Source organism: Macrosteles quadrilineatus, unplaced genomic scaffold (genome assembly GCF_028750875.1).
Source record: "Macrosteles quadrilineatus isolate MER2022 unplaced genomic scaffold, UCM_ALF_1.0 Scaffold_2__2_contigs__length_208266976, whole genome shotgun sequence".
In the NCBI taxonomy this organism is placed as follows: domain Eukaryota; kingdom Metazoa; phylum Arthropoda; class Insecta; order Hemiptera; family Cicadellidae; genus Macrosteles; species Macrosteles quadrilineatus.
The window spans coordinates 33,125,036-33,141,548 of record NW_026542595.1 but is presented as its reverse complement, the minus strand read 5'-3'; the positions used below and the strand labels follow the sequence as shown (position 1 = coordinate 33,141,548).

The following is a 16,513-nucleotide window of genomic DNA, read 5'->3' as shown; positions in this document are numbered from 1 at the left end:
TGTAATTAATGTGTATAATATTTTGCTACCAATAATAGTTCGACCTTTGAAACCTGTACAAGTTTGAGATAAAGTTACCTATTTTACACACCTCAGTCCCGGAGTCTCCTACAGGAGACATGAGACATATAGACTACTTAATAGATGATTTTTGATCATATCCGTTATCACTCACAAATAGATTACGGTATATCGGGGAACGTGTCAAATGGTCAAATTCTTTTGAATCGAGTTCGTTGTCCAAACACATCGTCGTTTTAAGGGTTGTATACCCCAAATTCATTTTAACATGTAGGCCTATACCTACTCAGGTCAGCAAAGGGGTTAACCGTTGGATTTATCTTTTTTAAATATTTACATTAACCATTATTCAGCGTATATTGTTACCGAGATGCGAGGAGCCAAAAACATAACATTTTATGTACCGGAACTCTGTTAATCAACTGATTCATAAGTACTTTAATTGCTGGAAAACTGTTGAGGTAGTTTAGCGATATTAATCTTGTAAATAATTTTGCAATACATTTATTAGGCGATAAAATGTACTATTAACAACTAACACAACCTTGTGTACTCATTTGTTGTAATAGTAAATTAGTGTGTTATTAGGAGGGGAATAAAAAAAACTTATTTTTTCTTTACAACCTTTTCTATAAATACGATTAACAATAAGTAAATGCCATTTAAGCGAAAAAAAATCATTTTGATTGAAAACTTGATTGTAACCATGGCTAACTGTCAAGTGCTAGAAGTTCGATGTTGTTTTTGTTTCCACCTGAAGCAGGCAGGATACATAGCTCGTGGCTATCTGACAACTCTAGATGTTGCTCGATGATCGGTTATTTTGTTGTGATTGTAATCTGTTATTTATTGTAGATAATACTAACGATGAACCGTTTAGGCAAGATTGTGTTGTGAGAAAGTTTGAAAACAGATTCCGTTTGTGAGAGCGGCGAGAGCCGGTGATATACTTGTATAATTGGCCAACACTAGTAGCCTAGCTCAGGTGTAGAGTTAGAGGACTATAATACCACCATCGAACTCTGTGACGTCAACGCCTCTGACGCAGGTCCTCTGCCTATCTACAGTCATTTAGAAAAGTGACTTTCCAGCTTCATTAGTCCTCGTCTCCATAGGAACTAACACATTTACCTTGCATATTTGTGCCAGTCACTACTTTCAACCGTCAACAAAACTGATCGTAATTCTCCTGCGCATCCTTCACTTTCACGTTTCATGACCAAAACCAAAATCATAAATTACGTACATAATTCAGTTCGCAAGGTGATAAATTCGTTTCATCTCGATTTATTACTCTGCTCATTAACTATTTATGATTTATTCTCTAGCAATAAATTATCGAGATTTATTTTGGAATTCATAGACATTCATAAACACTGTAGTCGGCGTTAACCGCGTTGTCGACCAAAATTAAACCCCTCTTAGAAGGATCTTCCTTCGCGCTTAGAAGGATTAGACAATGTATAACTTTGTGTTGATTAAAGAGATTACATATTTTAACCTCCTAACTACATTAATTCATTAAAGTTGACCTATAAACGTATCTTCGATTGATGCAAACGTTGCGGTATTATATGTCAACCTGTCGTACTGAAACTTAACTAAAATGTAATCTTCAAGCAGGCACAGGATGTGTTCCAGTTTGGAAAACAAACACATTAGAGGCATGAAATAACACCATCACAAATACACAATTCATCACAATAACATAACAACAAATCGTGTATGTCGATACCATAATTCCAGTATGCGAGTTTGTCGCGATGTTTGGCATTGTTTTGGTCTAATTGTGAGCAGTTTCTAGATCGTAGATTGAGGCATGTTTGCAGTAAACAAGCCAGGTAGACAAACAACCTTCACTGCCACTGTGGAGACTCTGGAGACTCCAGACACAACAGCGGTGAAAACTGTTAACTATCACACTGAGATTGGACACGAAAAATACAAACCTATTCTCTGTATGAGAGGTTGTATTGTAATGTAGCAGCTTATCAAGGGAAGTGAAACATTGCTTAAGTGTATTTTGAACAAGTTTTGGTTTCCATAAAAGCAAACGAATAGCTTCGAGTGTACCGATATTTGAATTTGTTTGCCACTTTCATTGAGTAAGAATTGGTAAAGGTTTTGTACGTAAATATTATAATGAGTGACTTCTAAATGTATGAAATATATAATAGAAAGTCCTCTAATTGTAATTACAATGAACCGCTTAATTCGTTTGGATACTTCTTTTTCATGAACGTCTTCTCAATAGTCTTTACACTAGCCATGTTTGCAATCCCACCTGTCGACCCTGTGGAGGTCCAGCTCGTATAACATCCTTGCCGTATATATTTATCTTGCTGTCTAGCAGTCTAGCCATAGTTCCACACATAACTGGATGTTTCGTAAGCCTCACAGTCCAATGCCCTCGGGTGTCTTGACTCCCCAGCAGCTCACCTGTCATATAAGTAGTTGCGGGTTGCTGAATTAATTGTGTTAGTCTCTGTATCATGTATGCACTTCCCATCGTCATAAATCAAATTGAGTTGGAGAAAACAGGGAACACTTGTCTATTCCTTCATACTGTAGGCCTACTATCATTCACGCCAAAAACCTGTATTGTTATTGGATAATCATTACATGGTCGGAAAGTGTCAACCTGGTGATTAGTGTCACTAGACCGTTGCGTCTACATAGACTTCTGGTTGGTGAAGAACTCCTGGGGGCTCTACTATATAAACGTGTGTTTATTATCAGTAATGTTGTATTACTATCACTTGTAACGGCCCCGCTTATCTCAGTAACCCGAGCGACACGAGCAATGGCATCTCAGTGCGTGTGATGATGCGTTATAAACTAGTAAATCGAACAAGATAAGGTATCATTTCTTCATCTCTAGAGACAGAACTAGTCTATTCAACACGATGCGATGCCTATGTAGGAAACAGTGTTGTTTTGACAAGATTGAACGTGGATATTGCTTAATCTAATTGAACTTTCTGCAGCCAACTAGTTTTTTAAGTTGATTTGAAGAAAGTTTGTCCGTTTGACGTCAGTTGAGTCCAAACACTGTAGATAGTAGAAGCTCAAACAAGTTTGGTCGTTTCCATACAATTGACACAACTGCCTATCTTCTGTCAACAGACCGATTATCTGCGAGAAATTATATAACTGTTTTAGAAACTTAATTTTGTCCTCTCTTCCTTTTTTAGAAGACTGACAGTAGAAGTACATTTTACTGTACTATATTCCTTTTTACTCTCGCATGCCTCCCTTTGCTGTTCTATATCTCTTAGTGAAACCATCCTTATAGGAGGGCCATTAAGGAATTAAATTCATTTTACAGCGTGTTTTTATTTGTTTTGGTTAATAGTTTTACAATCCATGACATTACTCGCAAAGGTCTGAACATTAATTCATAAATAAAATAAAAATGTCTTTATTAAGCGTTTCTTTGTTACACCAGATTTTCACAACTTTCGTCAGTATACTATACTAGATACCTCATTCTACTATTTGGCCGTTATACACTTAGACAATACTGTAATTAACAAATTTTTAAAAACATATCTTCTAAGCTTTTTCTAACAATTCATCATCTTGTCCTCGTGGTCTTAAATCCAACAGTTTATAATATGAAATGGTTTTTATCCATTAAAACATTGGGATTAAATCGGTGAAATTCCGCACGGTTCTTCCATCTCCATTCCCCATCCTCGTTTAACACACTGATTAACTATTTAGACCTCTAACGGTATTTTTACTGCCCGAAGATCGTGGGTGAAATGTTGATAGCGTGTTCTGTGTACCTAATCTGCAATCTGCCGGGAAGTTATGGCGCGATACCACGCCCGTAGTCTCCTCGGTATGTCGTGGGTTTGTCTTGTCCATCAACTTTGGCTATTGTAATTGAGTTCTTGTTCAAAATGTTGTTTAAAAAAAAAGTCTATTGCTTTATTTGGGTTGTATTCCCGCTCTCGGATGGGAATGCCATGGATGGCAATGTTGGTGAATTGCTTAGTCTCTTTGGATCTTTGGTTTAAGTTTTCATCCAATATCTAGAGCCTTATAGAACCTAATGGGGAGACCTTGAGGAGTTACAATCTGCAACTGCGTGATTGGTATTTGGCTGAGGTGCAGCTGGGTATGTTTTGATACAGACATTAACATGCGCGGGTCGTCGCGGCACGGAAGACTCCAGGGCCGTTGGTGCCTTGCCTGCCTCACTAAGTCACTCACTGGTCGTAAAACCCGATCCGCATCCGCCTTGCGCCTTCCATCGACAGGCGCCGCATTAATAGCATTCAAGCTGCTAGGTTATTTATTTGTAAATATTTTAAAATTCTGCGTTTTGTAAGAACTTTCTAAGCCGTATACGGTCTTTAACCAAATGACATTTAAAGACCTAGATCTGGGACCAAATGTTTGTATTCTATGTATCTGTAGTCTGTGAACAAGATAATGCAAACCAGCAAGATCGGTTCATGGGAACAGGGTTTTAAATAGTGGTTTGAAAAATGTTTCAAAAATTGGGGTTTTTTAAATGTTTACATTTAAAACATAGAAAGTCCAGTTTTCATTTCAGCCTTATGTAGAGCTTAAAGAGAGGAACTATTTCGTACGTTAAAGATTGGTCCCAGAGGAAATAAAAAAACTATTTGAAATTCCTGTGTTGTTCTTACGGATACAAATGAAACTGGTGTAGTTTGATATTTTGATTAAATTTGTCAAATATATTTATTTCATACGGAACTAAAACAAGAAACACTTTTTCATGCCCCCGTGTTAACAAACCTAAGTACCTACTCATTAAATGGGCTGTCATTTAAATGGAAAATAATGTTACTTGTTTATGTTATTTTTGTGAAAATCTAAACAGACAAATTGAAATTCACTTAGTCTGCAGGTTTTCTGCAGCAGGGGTATTTCTTTTTAGAAACCAGTATTGTTTAGAAATTACTGATTGAGGCCACAAAAAATAATGAGTTCTAATCCATAGTTCAAAACAAGCAGTAAAAATAATCTATCAATGACCCTGTCAGTTATGACAGCCCCTGGCTCTGCACTGCAGATAAGCTCAAATCTAGAACTTACAGTTTATATTTTATTGACACCAATTTATCACTTTCAGTTCTGTAATTAATTATTTGTTAATAATGGTTGGATTTGAGATTATTTCTTTCTATATAAAAGATGCAAATGGTATGTAAATATAATGTTAATAATGTTAAAATATGTTAAAATAAAATGTGTACACTCCTTAATACAAATTTTATTTAATAGCATAAACTAGCTCATCCAGATAACTTTGTACCATCAACATTCAATGTATGTCATGTTACACTATAGCTTAACTTAATTTGTGATCTTATAATTAAATATTATATTCAGTACCTACTTCCCTAAAATAATAACTATACCGGTACAGAAAGAAATATAAAATACTCCCGCCGCAGCAAACCTGCTGACTAAGCAAATTTCCATTTACCTGGTTAAATTTGTACTCAAAGATTACCTTAAAATTATTAGATTCATTTTCTATTCAAATAATATTAGTTGTATTATAGGGAAGGTAATAAAAGTTGTTTTTTTACTCCAATAGCTTAGTATAAAATTAACATATTATCTAAATAAAGTATGATCAAAATGTATCCAAGAACCATCAAACTAGAAAATTTGATTTATTCTCCATAAGAATCTTCTATATAATTAATACGCTAACAAGAAATTATTTGTCCTTTGAACTCCTCTGCCCATTTTGACCATTCACGTCTCATTGAAAAGAGCGTGTCGCGTAGATTAGCAAACTGGCCTTAATTTTTTTAAAGAGTCCCATGGGCTCTGCCATAGTGGCTTTTAAGGTTCCCATAGTATCCTTATGAAGAACATATTTGTTTACATTATGATAAGTTGGATAATTTAATTGCTGTTAATATTTATTTTTGCTATTCAAGGAAAGCATCTATAAATCATATAAACCCTGAGTTGGTTGAAATTAAATATTTACTGTTTGGGTTTGCGCACATATTATAGTAAAAAAAATCTAAACTCTTGGACAGTTGGATATAATTTACCAAATAAGACAAATTAATTGACACAGTACTGTATTTCTTGTGTATATCCTTGAATGAACCGATTTGCAAACTATTGAAACATAGAAAAGTCATAAAACACCACCAAGTAGAAAAAATGGGTATAATGTTTTTAAAGAATTCAGTATCGTTCTTGGCCTATATAATGAAAAACGCCCACAAGATGAAGATTCCTACCAACGATGAACGAGGTGCTACCAATTTTAGTAGGAAACATTGATAAACTTTGTGATATATTGCTTAGGAAACCCCTAAGGCTAAATAAAACTGGTACGGCAAGTACGTTAAATATATGTTTTCATAAAAGTCAAGCAATTTTAGAAGAATATGACTACATCCATGAAACCTTTACTAAAACTTTCATTAAGGATTCAATTATTATTCAAAGTTAAGGGGAAAAAATCATCTGAACAACATCACATTGTCAGTAACCTCTTTTTTACATCTTCTACCAAGTACAACCAAAGAGTATTTTTTCAAGTATTGCGGCCAAGTATGTGGCTTGGCGTCTGTTGTGGTGATGGTCAATTTTTTGCTATATATCAGTGTTAGATTGGAGGAAGAATTGCTGCTATCATGATTTGTCAATTGTAGCAAGGTCGTATCAATCTCAGGCCAGCGCACTCTCAGTTCCACTTTGTTGAGTTTTAAACTTGCAATTAACTCATCATTAATCATTCATGTTGCTTGGGGTATCAGGTTTATGTCAAAACATTTGTTTATCTGGTAATCATCATCCTAATGTATCAGTGTTTTTTTAGTAAAATATATCCGTTCAAGCATGAGCACACAAATTAACTTCCATCATAAAAACAACCTGACACTGTCATGTCTAGAACGAGTATTTTATAAAATAAAATGTAGACAATATATGTTCATTTTATGAACAGATATCTATCAGTCATAAAAGTTGTATTGTAGTTTGTAGTTTGTTAAGAATGTTGATAGGTGAATAAGTGTTGTGAGGATTCTTTGTGTATGATAGATCAAAATGCCAAGTCTAATTTACCCGTTTTAATTTTTTATGGGTTCATAAACCATTTTACTTACTTTTTAATGTTATAAGGTACAGTTTGATCCAACCAATAAAAGTATTTAGCAGTTTTTGTTTGTAACATATAACTTGTTAAAACTTATTATAATAAACTAGTTGTGAATTACAAGTTAAGTTTATTTTGCTTCTTTGCCTGAAAACATAAATGTGGCACTTATAACCTACCTCAGTAAATATATCTTAAGATTTTGCAATATTGAACAGCACCCCATTTTAGCATCCCATATTAGTTTATGTGGCAGTTTACTAAAAACCGTACAAATATTAAGGAGACATCCACTGTGATAGGTTTATAAAATGAAATGCTTCATGTTATTCCAGGAACTCGGAGCGACGTAAGGAAAAATCTCGAGATGCAGCAAGGTGTCGGCGTAGCAAAGAGTCAGTGATCTTCACAGATCTAGCACATGCCTTGCCTCTGCCAGCCAGCACAGTAGCAGGGCTAGACAAGGCCTCTGTTATGCGACTGGCCATTAGCTTCTTGAGAGTTCGCTCGCTGATTGATAATACAAGTAAGTGTTCACATCATAGCTCACTTGCCCTACCCCTAGCACATGCCTTGCCTCTGCCAGCCAGCACAGTAGCAGGGCTAGACAAGTATCGCCTCTGTTATGTGACTGCCCAATAGCCTCTTGAGAGTTCGCTCCCTGATTGATAATACAAGTAAGTGTTCACATCATAGCTCACTTGTCCTACACCTAGCACATTCCTTGCCTCTGCCAGCCAGCACAGTAGCAGGGCTAGACAAGTATCGCCTCTGTTATGCGACTGGCCATTAGTTTCTTGAGAGTTCGCTCCCTGATTGATAATACAAGTAAGTGTTCACATCATAGCTCACTACCTATCACATGCCGTGCCTCTGCCAGCCAGCACAGTAGCAGGGCTAGACAAGGCCTCTGTTATGCGACTGGCCATTAGTTTCTTGAGAGTTCGCTCCCTGATTGATAATACAAGTAAGTGTTCACATCATAGCTCACTTGCCCTACTCCTGGCACATGCCTTGCCTCTGCCAGCCAGCACAGTAGCAGGGCTAGACAAGGCCTCTGTTATGCGACTGGCCATTAGCTTCTTGAGAGTTCGCTCCCTGATTGATAATACAAGTAAGTGTTCACATCATAGCTCACTTGCCCTACTCCTGGCACATGCCTTGCCTCTGCCAGCCAGCACAGTAGCAGGGCTAGACAAGGCCTCTGTTATGCGACTGGCCATTAGTTTCTTGAGAGTTCGCTCCCTGATTGATAATACAAGTAAGTGTTCACATCATAGCTCACTTGTCCTACACCTAGCACATGCCTTGCCTCTGCCAGCCAGCACAGTAGCAGGGCTAGACAAGGCCTCTGTTATGCGACTGGCCATTAGTTTCTTGAGAGTTCGCTCCCTGATTGATAATACGAGTAAGTGTTCACATCATAGCTCACTTGCCCTACTCCTTGCACATGCGTTGCCTCTGCCAGCCAGCACAGTAGCAGGGCTAGACAAGGCCTCTGTTATGCGACTGGCCATTAGCTTCTTGAGAGTTCGCTCCCTGATTGATAATACAAGTAAGTTTTCACATCATAGCTCACTTGCCCTACTCCTTGCACATGCGTTGCCTCTGCCAGCCAGCACAGTAGCAGGGCTAGACAAGGCCTCTGTGATAAACTGGCCATCAGAAGTGAAGAAACTTCTTGAGAGTCCTTATTACCCTGAGATGCCAAATCAATGGTGATTTCTCCTGCCTAAACTCCCCTTTACCCTGTAGCTCCCGTTTTTGTATATTACCTTCCTCTCCTTTTTTATTTGCTAGGTTTACAAATCATATGAAACATTGTTGGAGAAACAAGCTACCCATAAATTGTAAATTAAGCATCATGCTCGCCACGCAACCCAAAAATTAAACCCCCACAGTTAGCCTAAAACACATATATTGCTACAACAGTATTGCATTAAACAATATTAAATTGAAAAATCCTTTTTTCTACAGTTGCCTGACAAAGTGGGCTTCCTTGCACTAATTATTGCACAGAAAGTAGAAAATTGCTGCATTTACTTACTTTTGCAGCACTCATTTTTGGCACATTCCAGTATTCCGAGTGTAGGGGTCCCGGCCACTGGTCGTAAATTCAGGGGACATATTTATATAATCTAACTCAACATAACCTAACCAACCTAACCTAACTTTTATATGCGGATTAGGGCCAGAGGTGGCCGGTTCTCCGTTTCCCTAGTATTCCAACCATACAACACAAAACAGTGTGCTTTTATTAGGCATCTAATACATGTACCCTTGAAAATAAGTTGGCAACACTTATAGATACTACAACTACGATCAGTTGTTGCAGCGTTTCCCATTTCTTTCAACGCTTGGATTTAACCTAACCTAAAAATGTGTTGTATAGTCTTTGAAAGACTAATTATTTATAAGCTTTATAGTAACTGTAGCAAAATTTAATGCAGAAAGGCGAGTGCAAAGTGCCTTTGCTGCACTCAAGAAGCTTTCCACACCCACCTGCGGCTGGTGCGTTAACATTTCTCTCATGTGCAGCAAAGTGCCACTTTGCACACTAGTTACACAAATAACTATATATATGCTTTTTAGTAACTGTGGGAAAAATATAATGTGTAACTATTTCCACACAGTTGTGTTGTCTTAGGCCTATATAATAAACATTATTTTGAGTAATAAATCTGAACGGTAATATTATTTCACCTAAAAACAAGTGGAATGACAAATATTGTGATGACAAAAATAAAGCGATGGTGACTGATCATATAAGTAATAATGGATTCTCTAAGCTAAGCTATAGAGTTGATATCAAGGCTAGATAAGAAGTGAGTCCATCTAATGCAAATTAGCCCCTAATGTAGGAATAGATTAGTCTAGTTTAGAACGAGTTTTGAAACACAAGTTTCCTCATTTTAAATATAAAACTCTTTAACTAAGTTTAAACATATTCTGAAATTTTTTGCATATGCAATTTGGAAATCATGATTGTTGATAAGTTTGTGTTAAGAAGCACTTGTGAATAATCTGGAAACACCACTATATGACTAGCCTATTAATTTATTTTTATGCTTATTAATATGTTATGTACATTAGTTACATAAATTAATATGGGATAGTAAAACCCAGATAAACCTAAATAAAGAGGCAAGGCTGTTCTGGATAAATTTTTTTTTGTTTTAGCAAATTTCCCATATAGGGAATAAGCTATTACCGTAGTACTCATGGTAAGACCTGGACCCGCGACCAATTTACTTTTTCGTTTTGAGGTCCCCAAAGGCCAAAAACACACTCCGTTCAAATGTATATGTGTGTCCGTTAGTGCAATAACTTGAGCAAAAATTATCCGATTTTGATGAAATTTGCTAGAAATGTGTAAACCTACGTTTATTCGAAGGGGTTTGCGAACCAGCATGATCGGACTATGGGGACGAGGTTTTATGGGGTAAAAATTTGTTTTTCCCATTTTTGACTCTAAAAAAATCAAATTTCACAATTTATTTCCAGACCATTTTGTAGAGCTTAAAAAAGTAAATAATTTTGTATATTGAATATTGTTGTATGCCTAAGATTAACAGTTAAGGAGATAAATAAACAAAATTTAAATTTAAAATTCCCATGTTATTCTTATTAGTCAGAGAAATATAGGATATAACCTTAAAAAAATTGCAAGAAAACGTTTTATGGTTTTATTTTGTAGTGTTGGGTATGAAGAGTGACATACTGAAAGTTGCCAAAAATTGGTCCACAGGAAACTTCCTTTAAAATCACGATTATAAATGGCGGCTTTTCCCAACATTGGACACATTTTGGAAAAAAGATGCAACATGCATTTTGTATGCAAATTTTTTCTAGATATTGACTTTGGACGACCGCCGATGTTTATTGGGTGGTCAGTACTTCATTTCGATTGGGAACTAATTTTTGGCCGCCAACTTTGATCCGCCATATCTATATAAATAAAATTGGATATAAATTTTAAAAATTAAATGTAATGATAACATTGTGACACATCTTTATAAACTAGATTTTTCACCCTGATTTCAATGCCAAAATCTGTTTATAATTATCTGTTTACGTTTTGGAGATATATTCAAACGAAAACTCTCCCTCATACATTTCTTATGGACATTTCGTACTTTGACTATTTTAAGATTATTTTTCTTATATCGCCAGTTCGTATTAACGCTTGCAGTTTGTTCTAGCCATAAAATATTCTGTGATGTAAGGGCTTTCATTTGAGCTATTGATCATTAAAAATCGAACGTGTAAGAGACAAGCTATGATCCCCAAACAATATTGAATTTAACTTTTTATAAATATTTTTTTATTAAAAGATTTATATTCCGAGTTTTTAATATGTCACCAAGTTCTTTCTGGTCTCGAATTACTCATTTATTGTTTGGTTATAATTTTATTAATCATTTAATAAAATCTGACAAATTTAATATGAGCCGTGTACCTTCATTTTCATTTAACATAAATTATTTTTATTTTGAAATTTTTCTTTAGTTAAAGTCGTCATATATGCCCAATTATAAATTACTCCCAAAATTCTTTATGGTCTTAAATAATTCGTCAAAGTATTGACTTTTATTTTAGCTAAATATTACTTATTGGTAGTTATTTATAATTGGGGATAAATGTCTTAAACCAAAGTCAAATTTCTAAATAAAAATAATTTAATGTTAAATGAAGGTCCACGACACACTTCAGATTTGTCAGATTTTATTTAGGGATTAATACAATTAAAGTCAAACATTTACTAAGTAATTCAAGACCAGAAATTACTTGGTGACGTATTAAAAACCCGAGATATAATTCTTTTGATAAAAACTTCTAAAAAGTTAAATTTATTATTGTGTTGGAATTTTTAGCTCGTCGCTTACTTGTTCGATTTGAATGATCAATATGTCAAATTAAAGCCCTTACATCACAGAATATTTAAAGGCTAGAACGAATTGCAAACGTTGATAAGAACTGGAGATATAAGAAAAATGTTCTTATAAAATATATGGGGTAGAGTTGTTGTTTGACTATATCTTCAAAACGTAAATAGATATTTAAAAACGGATTTTGGCATTGAAATCAGCGTGAAAATCTAGTCTATAATGATGTGTCACAACATTGTCATTACATTTAAATTTTTTAATTTATATTCAATATGGTGGATCCAAGATGGTGGCCAAAAATGAGTTCCCTATCAAAATGAAGTGAGGATTACCCAATAAACATGGGCGGCCGTCCCAAGTCAATATCTCGAAAAAGGATAAAAAATGCATGTGGTATCTTTTTTTCAAATTTGCCCAATGTTGGGAAAAGCCGCTATTTTTAATCGTGATTTTAGGTGGTTTCCTGTAGACCGATTTTCAGCAATAATAGACAGTTATTTCTGAACTTTTTCTTCATAGCATTTGCCGCGACCATGGCTGTACCCCTGCCTGATACCCATGGCGCCCAGTTCCAATAGCCTTGGTAATTTTTCAATTGAGCTGATTTTTTTATTATTGTCTTTGTTAACCCAGGGTTTAGTTTAACAGAGTGTCGTTGAAAGCGCAGTTTACTGTATACATGATAAATTATTTTTACAATCTACAACAAGGATAATGAAGCTAATGTTGTTTTATTATTGTGTTTTGGGTTGTTTTGAATTAAAACGTGTATGGCTTCTACATACAAAGTTAATTTTAATCTACAGATCGCTACTGTGCTTGCTACCATATTAAAATGTACTGTATATTCCAGTTCCAATGGAAGTGAAGGAAGAGCCAGTAAAGCCAAGTCCTGAGATGTACGATGGCCTGTTTCTCAAGGCTCTGGAAGGGTTTCTGTTGGTTGTCTCAGGTGATGGAGACATTGTCTTTCTCTCAGAGAATGTGCAAGACTATCTCGGTCTCTCACAGGTGAGCATGCATCATATTAATGTTATTATTTATTTACTTTATACTAGTTATAGTATAACATTTTTTCAATTTTTAAATTTTGTTCAAGTCTCTTCAAATAATTTTTCCAATATTTTCATCCACTGCCTTTGATATACGATGATTAAATCAATTACATAGCTATGTTAGCACTTAAAGTGCTTTAGAACTAATGTGGAGTGGCTCAATGCTGGTCACATACTCAGATTGTATGTGATTTGCAATTCAATAGACTACATTTTTTAGTCCTTCGTCAATATAATGTGACATAAATATTTATTGTATTCGTTGGATTAATATGTGGGACATAAGGTAAGATTGGTATAGAATCTTGATTGTCTGAACTCAATTTTTTTTTTTTTTTAAATATAATTTTGATTTATTTTGTTTGTTTAGTCAAATATGATTGTTAGAAAGTTTGCAAAATTCTTCACCATTAAAGGAGTGTTCAAATACCAAGTGGTGATCAGTAAAATCATACGTACATACTTACTTACTTCTTACTTCTGGTGTCTTCGCCACAATCGTTTGATTGGGCCATTAATTCATTAGTCAATAGGAATTCATTAAGTCATTAATTTTCTTCCTTTTTGGGGTTTTCTGTGTTTCATGTTTTATGTTTTGTGTATACACACAGACAGAAAACCAAGCATTTTAGACACATTTTTACATGTTGTTTTTGCATTGTTTTGATCTAAGGAACAAAATACACAAAAGGGTTCCAGAGAGTTCCAGGACACTTTGTATGAATAATTTTTAAATTTAATTTGTCTATATTAAATAAGGGAATGTTGCTGGAAGTCAAATGTTCGCTAGGTCAAATAATTTATACTTGTGCCAGTAGGTCAAAAACTACAATGTGTGTAGTGTTTGAAGGTCAAAATTCTCATTGAGTCAAATAATACAGTCAGTGCTGAAAACGTAGTCTCTGTTAATATAAAGCGATAAACACATTGGGATTTTGACCTTATGCAACAGCAGTTTTAATATGACAAAATACGATAAAGTACATGTTCAGTTTCGCTGAGTCAACAGTGCCAGAAGGTCAAAAGTAACCGATTCAGTGGAAAGTAGACCTCCTGCAATGCTTGCTACCAACAAATTGATGCAATCAAACTTTCTGTAAACGGTTAAGCCCGTTTACCAAATACAAATATCGGCATATGACACATAAAAATGAAGCTTTGAGTGTGTAACAAATTAATGTGTGACAAATTAATTTTCAAGTCAGTTTACATCACAATAGTAACCATTAAATATCACTTGACAAAATAGCTCAGCCCGTGTCAAACTACAAGGAGTGTTGAACTATCAAGTGACGAACTATCGAAGGTTTACTGTAATTGTGATTGTGGTTGTTTGCCAGATTGATCTGATGGACCAGAGCATCTATGAAGTCAGTCACCCTTGTGACTAGCCTCTACTATCTTGGGCTTACTTACAATAATTGTAATTGTTAACATGTTTGTGGTTGTTTGCCAGATTGATCTGATGGACCAGACCATCTATGAAATCAGTCACCCTTGTGACTAGCCTCTACTATCTTGGGCTTACTTACAAGAATTGTATTTGTTAACATGTTTGTGATTGTTTGCCAGATTAATCTGATAGACCAGAGCAACTATGAAATCAGTCACCCTTGTGACTAGCCTCTACTGTCTTGGGCTTACTTACAAGAATTGTATTTGTTAACATGTTTGTGATTGTTTGCCAGATTAACCTGATAGACCAGAGCAACTATGAAATCAGTCACCTCTGTGACTAGCCTCTACAATCTTGGGCTTACTTTCAAGAATTGTAATTTTTAACATGTTTGTGATTGTTTGCCAGATTGATCTGATGGGCCAGAGCATCTATGAAGTCAGTCATCCCTGTGACCACAGTGAGGTGAAGGAGATCCTCACGGGCAAAGACATTGAGTCTCTCCAGAGGACATTCTTCCTCCGCATGAAATGTACCTTGACCGGCAAAGGCAGGAATGTTAATCTCAAGTCAGCCACTTACAAGGTAGTCTAGTTAAAGGTTACCACAAACATAACATTGATAGTACAATCTTTAGTGAAGCATCTTAAATACATACATTTGTTTGTCTAAAAAATATTATCATTTTACTTTACCACACTTTTTTCAAACGGGTCAGAGGCATTGTTGCCATGTCCTAGAAGTTCTTTAACTTTCTGAATGGCCTTGACCTATTAATTATTGTTGGCTTCATTCTTGTGTATAAGGTTTCTTAGTGTACTCCAGAAAATTATCTCTTGAAAAGAGTGAGAATTGTGTCTTCTGCATAGTGTGTAACAGGGGCATTGCAGATTTTCTGGTAGGTTGTATGTCAGAAGTAGGTCCCAATACTAGCCCCTGTGGGATGCCACTGTCAGAATGAAGACTGTGTCATCAGCATACTCTTTAACAGGCATTTCAGATTTTCATTTCCCTTAACTAACATAAAACTGATTTTCAACAACAGCCATAACCCTAACTGGCCTGGAAAAGACAAAAGAGACAATGTTCTTTTGGCCTAACCATTGACTCCAAATTAACAAGGAAACATCACCTTGACCAACTATGCAAAAACTTTCTTCCGTCCCCTATGTTATTTGGAGGAAACGAATATTGGAACAGTTGCAGCGAAGGGCAACAAGGAAGCTTCTGTCGACCTTTCAAAGAACAAAAAATACTAACTGTAGTGTCAATCCACATCCATCAAACCATTCCCCATGCAATAGCCTCCCAACAAACCATACATAAAGACCTACACTATCACAATACCAGACATGCATCAGACTAAATCCTTTCAATCCATAAGCTAACACATACAGAAAGAATTTGTCAAGTGAGCCCAACGTATTTTTTCTTCTTTATTGCAATATCCTTTTCATACATTTAGAGTCTACGACCATGGCTAGGACCAATTAGTCATAATAGCACGATGGTTGTTACATTTGTTGTAGGGTTGTGTTATTGTTTCAGGTGATTCACTGCACTGGACACATGGTGAGCAGTGACACTCAGAGTGACAATGGCTCATCGAGTGATGAAGGTATAGACACAGGGTCATCACCTGGCTCACAACTGTGTCTAGTAGCTATAGGAGAGCCAATACCTCACCCTGCCAACATAGAAATACCTCTGGGCTATCAGACCTTCCTCAGCAAACACTCCCTCGACATGAAGTTCACCTATGCAGACGACAAGTGAGTTACACTTCAGATAAATAGAGCAGAAAATTAAAAATACCCATGTATTATACCTATTTTCCATCAAGTGGCTATTGATAAGAATACTAAAATCACCCTCATAGCTCCTAAATTCAAACAGTTCACCACTTTTTCGAGTTTTTACTTTTAGACAGCAAAGCTGGGGCTGTGTCCACATCTTTGTCCATCTCTTCCTCTTCCTCTTCCACCATCAACATAAAAGCAAGACTCTTCTTTCTCCAATTTAAAGCAGAACGCTACTT

The 16,513-nt window shown here is 35.8% G+C and overlaps 1 protein-coding gene across 3 annotated transcripts in view; it reads left to right on the top strand.

Moving 5' to 3' along the window:
- LOC128987456 (hypoxia-inducible factor 1-alpha-like) overlaps positions 1 to 16,513 on the top strand; it is a 120,155-nt gene that overhangs the window by 33,824 nt on the left and 69,818 nt on the right. For 2 of the 3 annotated variants that reach the window (XM_054408304.1, XM_054408303.1), the window contains exons 2-5: positions 7,471 to 7,661; positions 12,878 to 13,035; positions 14,884 to 15,060; positions 16,024 to 16,247. In XM_054408304.1, coding sequence (XP_054264279.1) covers positions 7,471 to 7,661; positions 12,878 to 13,035; positions 14,884 to 15,060; positions 16,024 to 16,247 — 750 coding nt within the window. Of the gene's footprint in view, positions 1 to 7,470; positions 7,662 to 8,333; positions 8,397 to 12,877; positions 13,036 to 14,883; positions 15,061 to 16,023; positions 16,248 to 16,513 lie in introns of those variants that run through there. The other variant, XM_054408305.1, reaches the window with a different exon arrangement.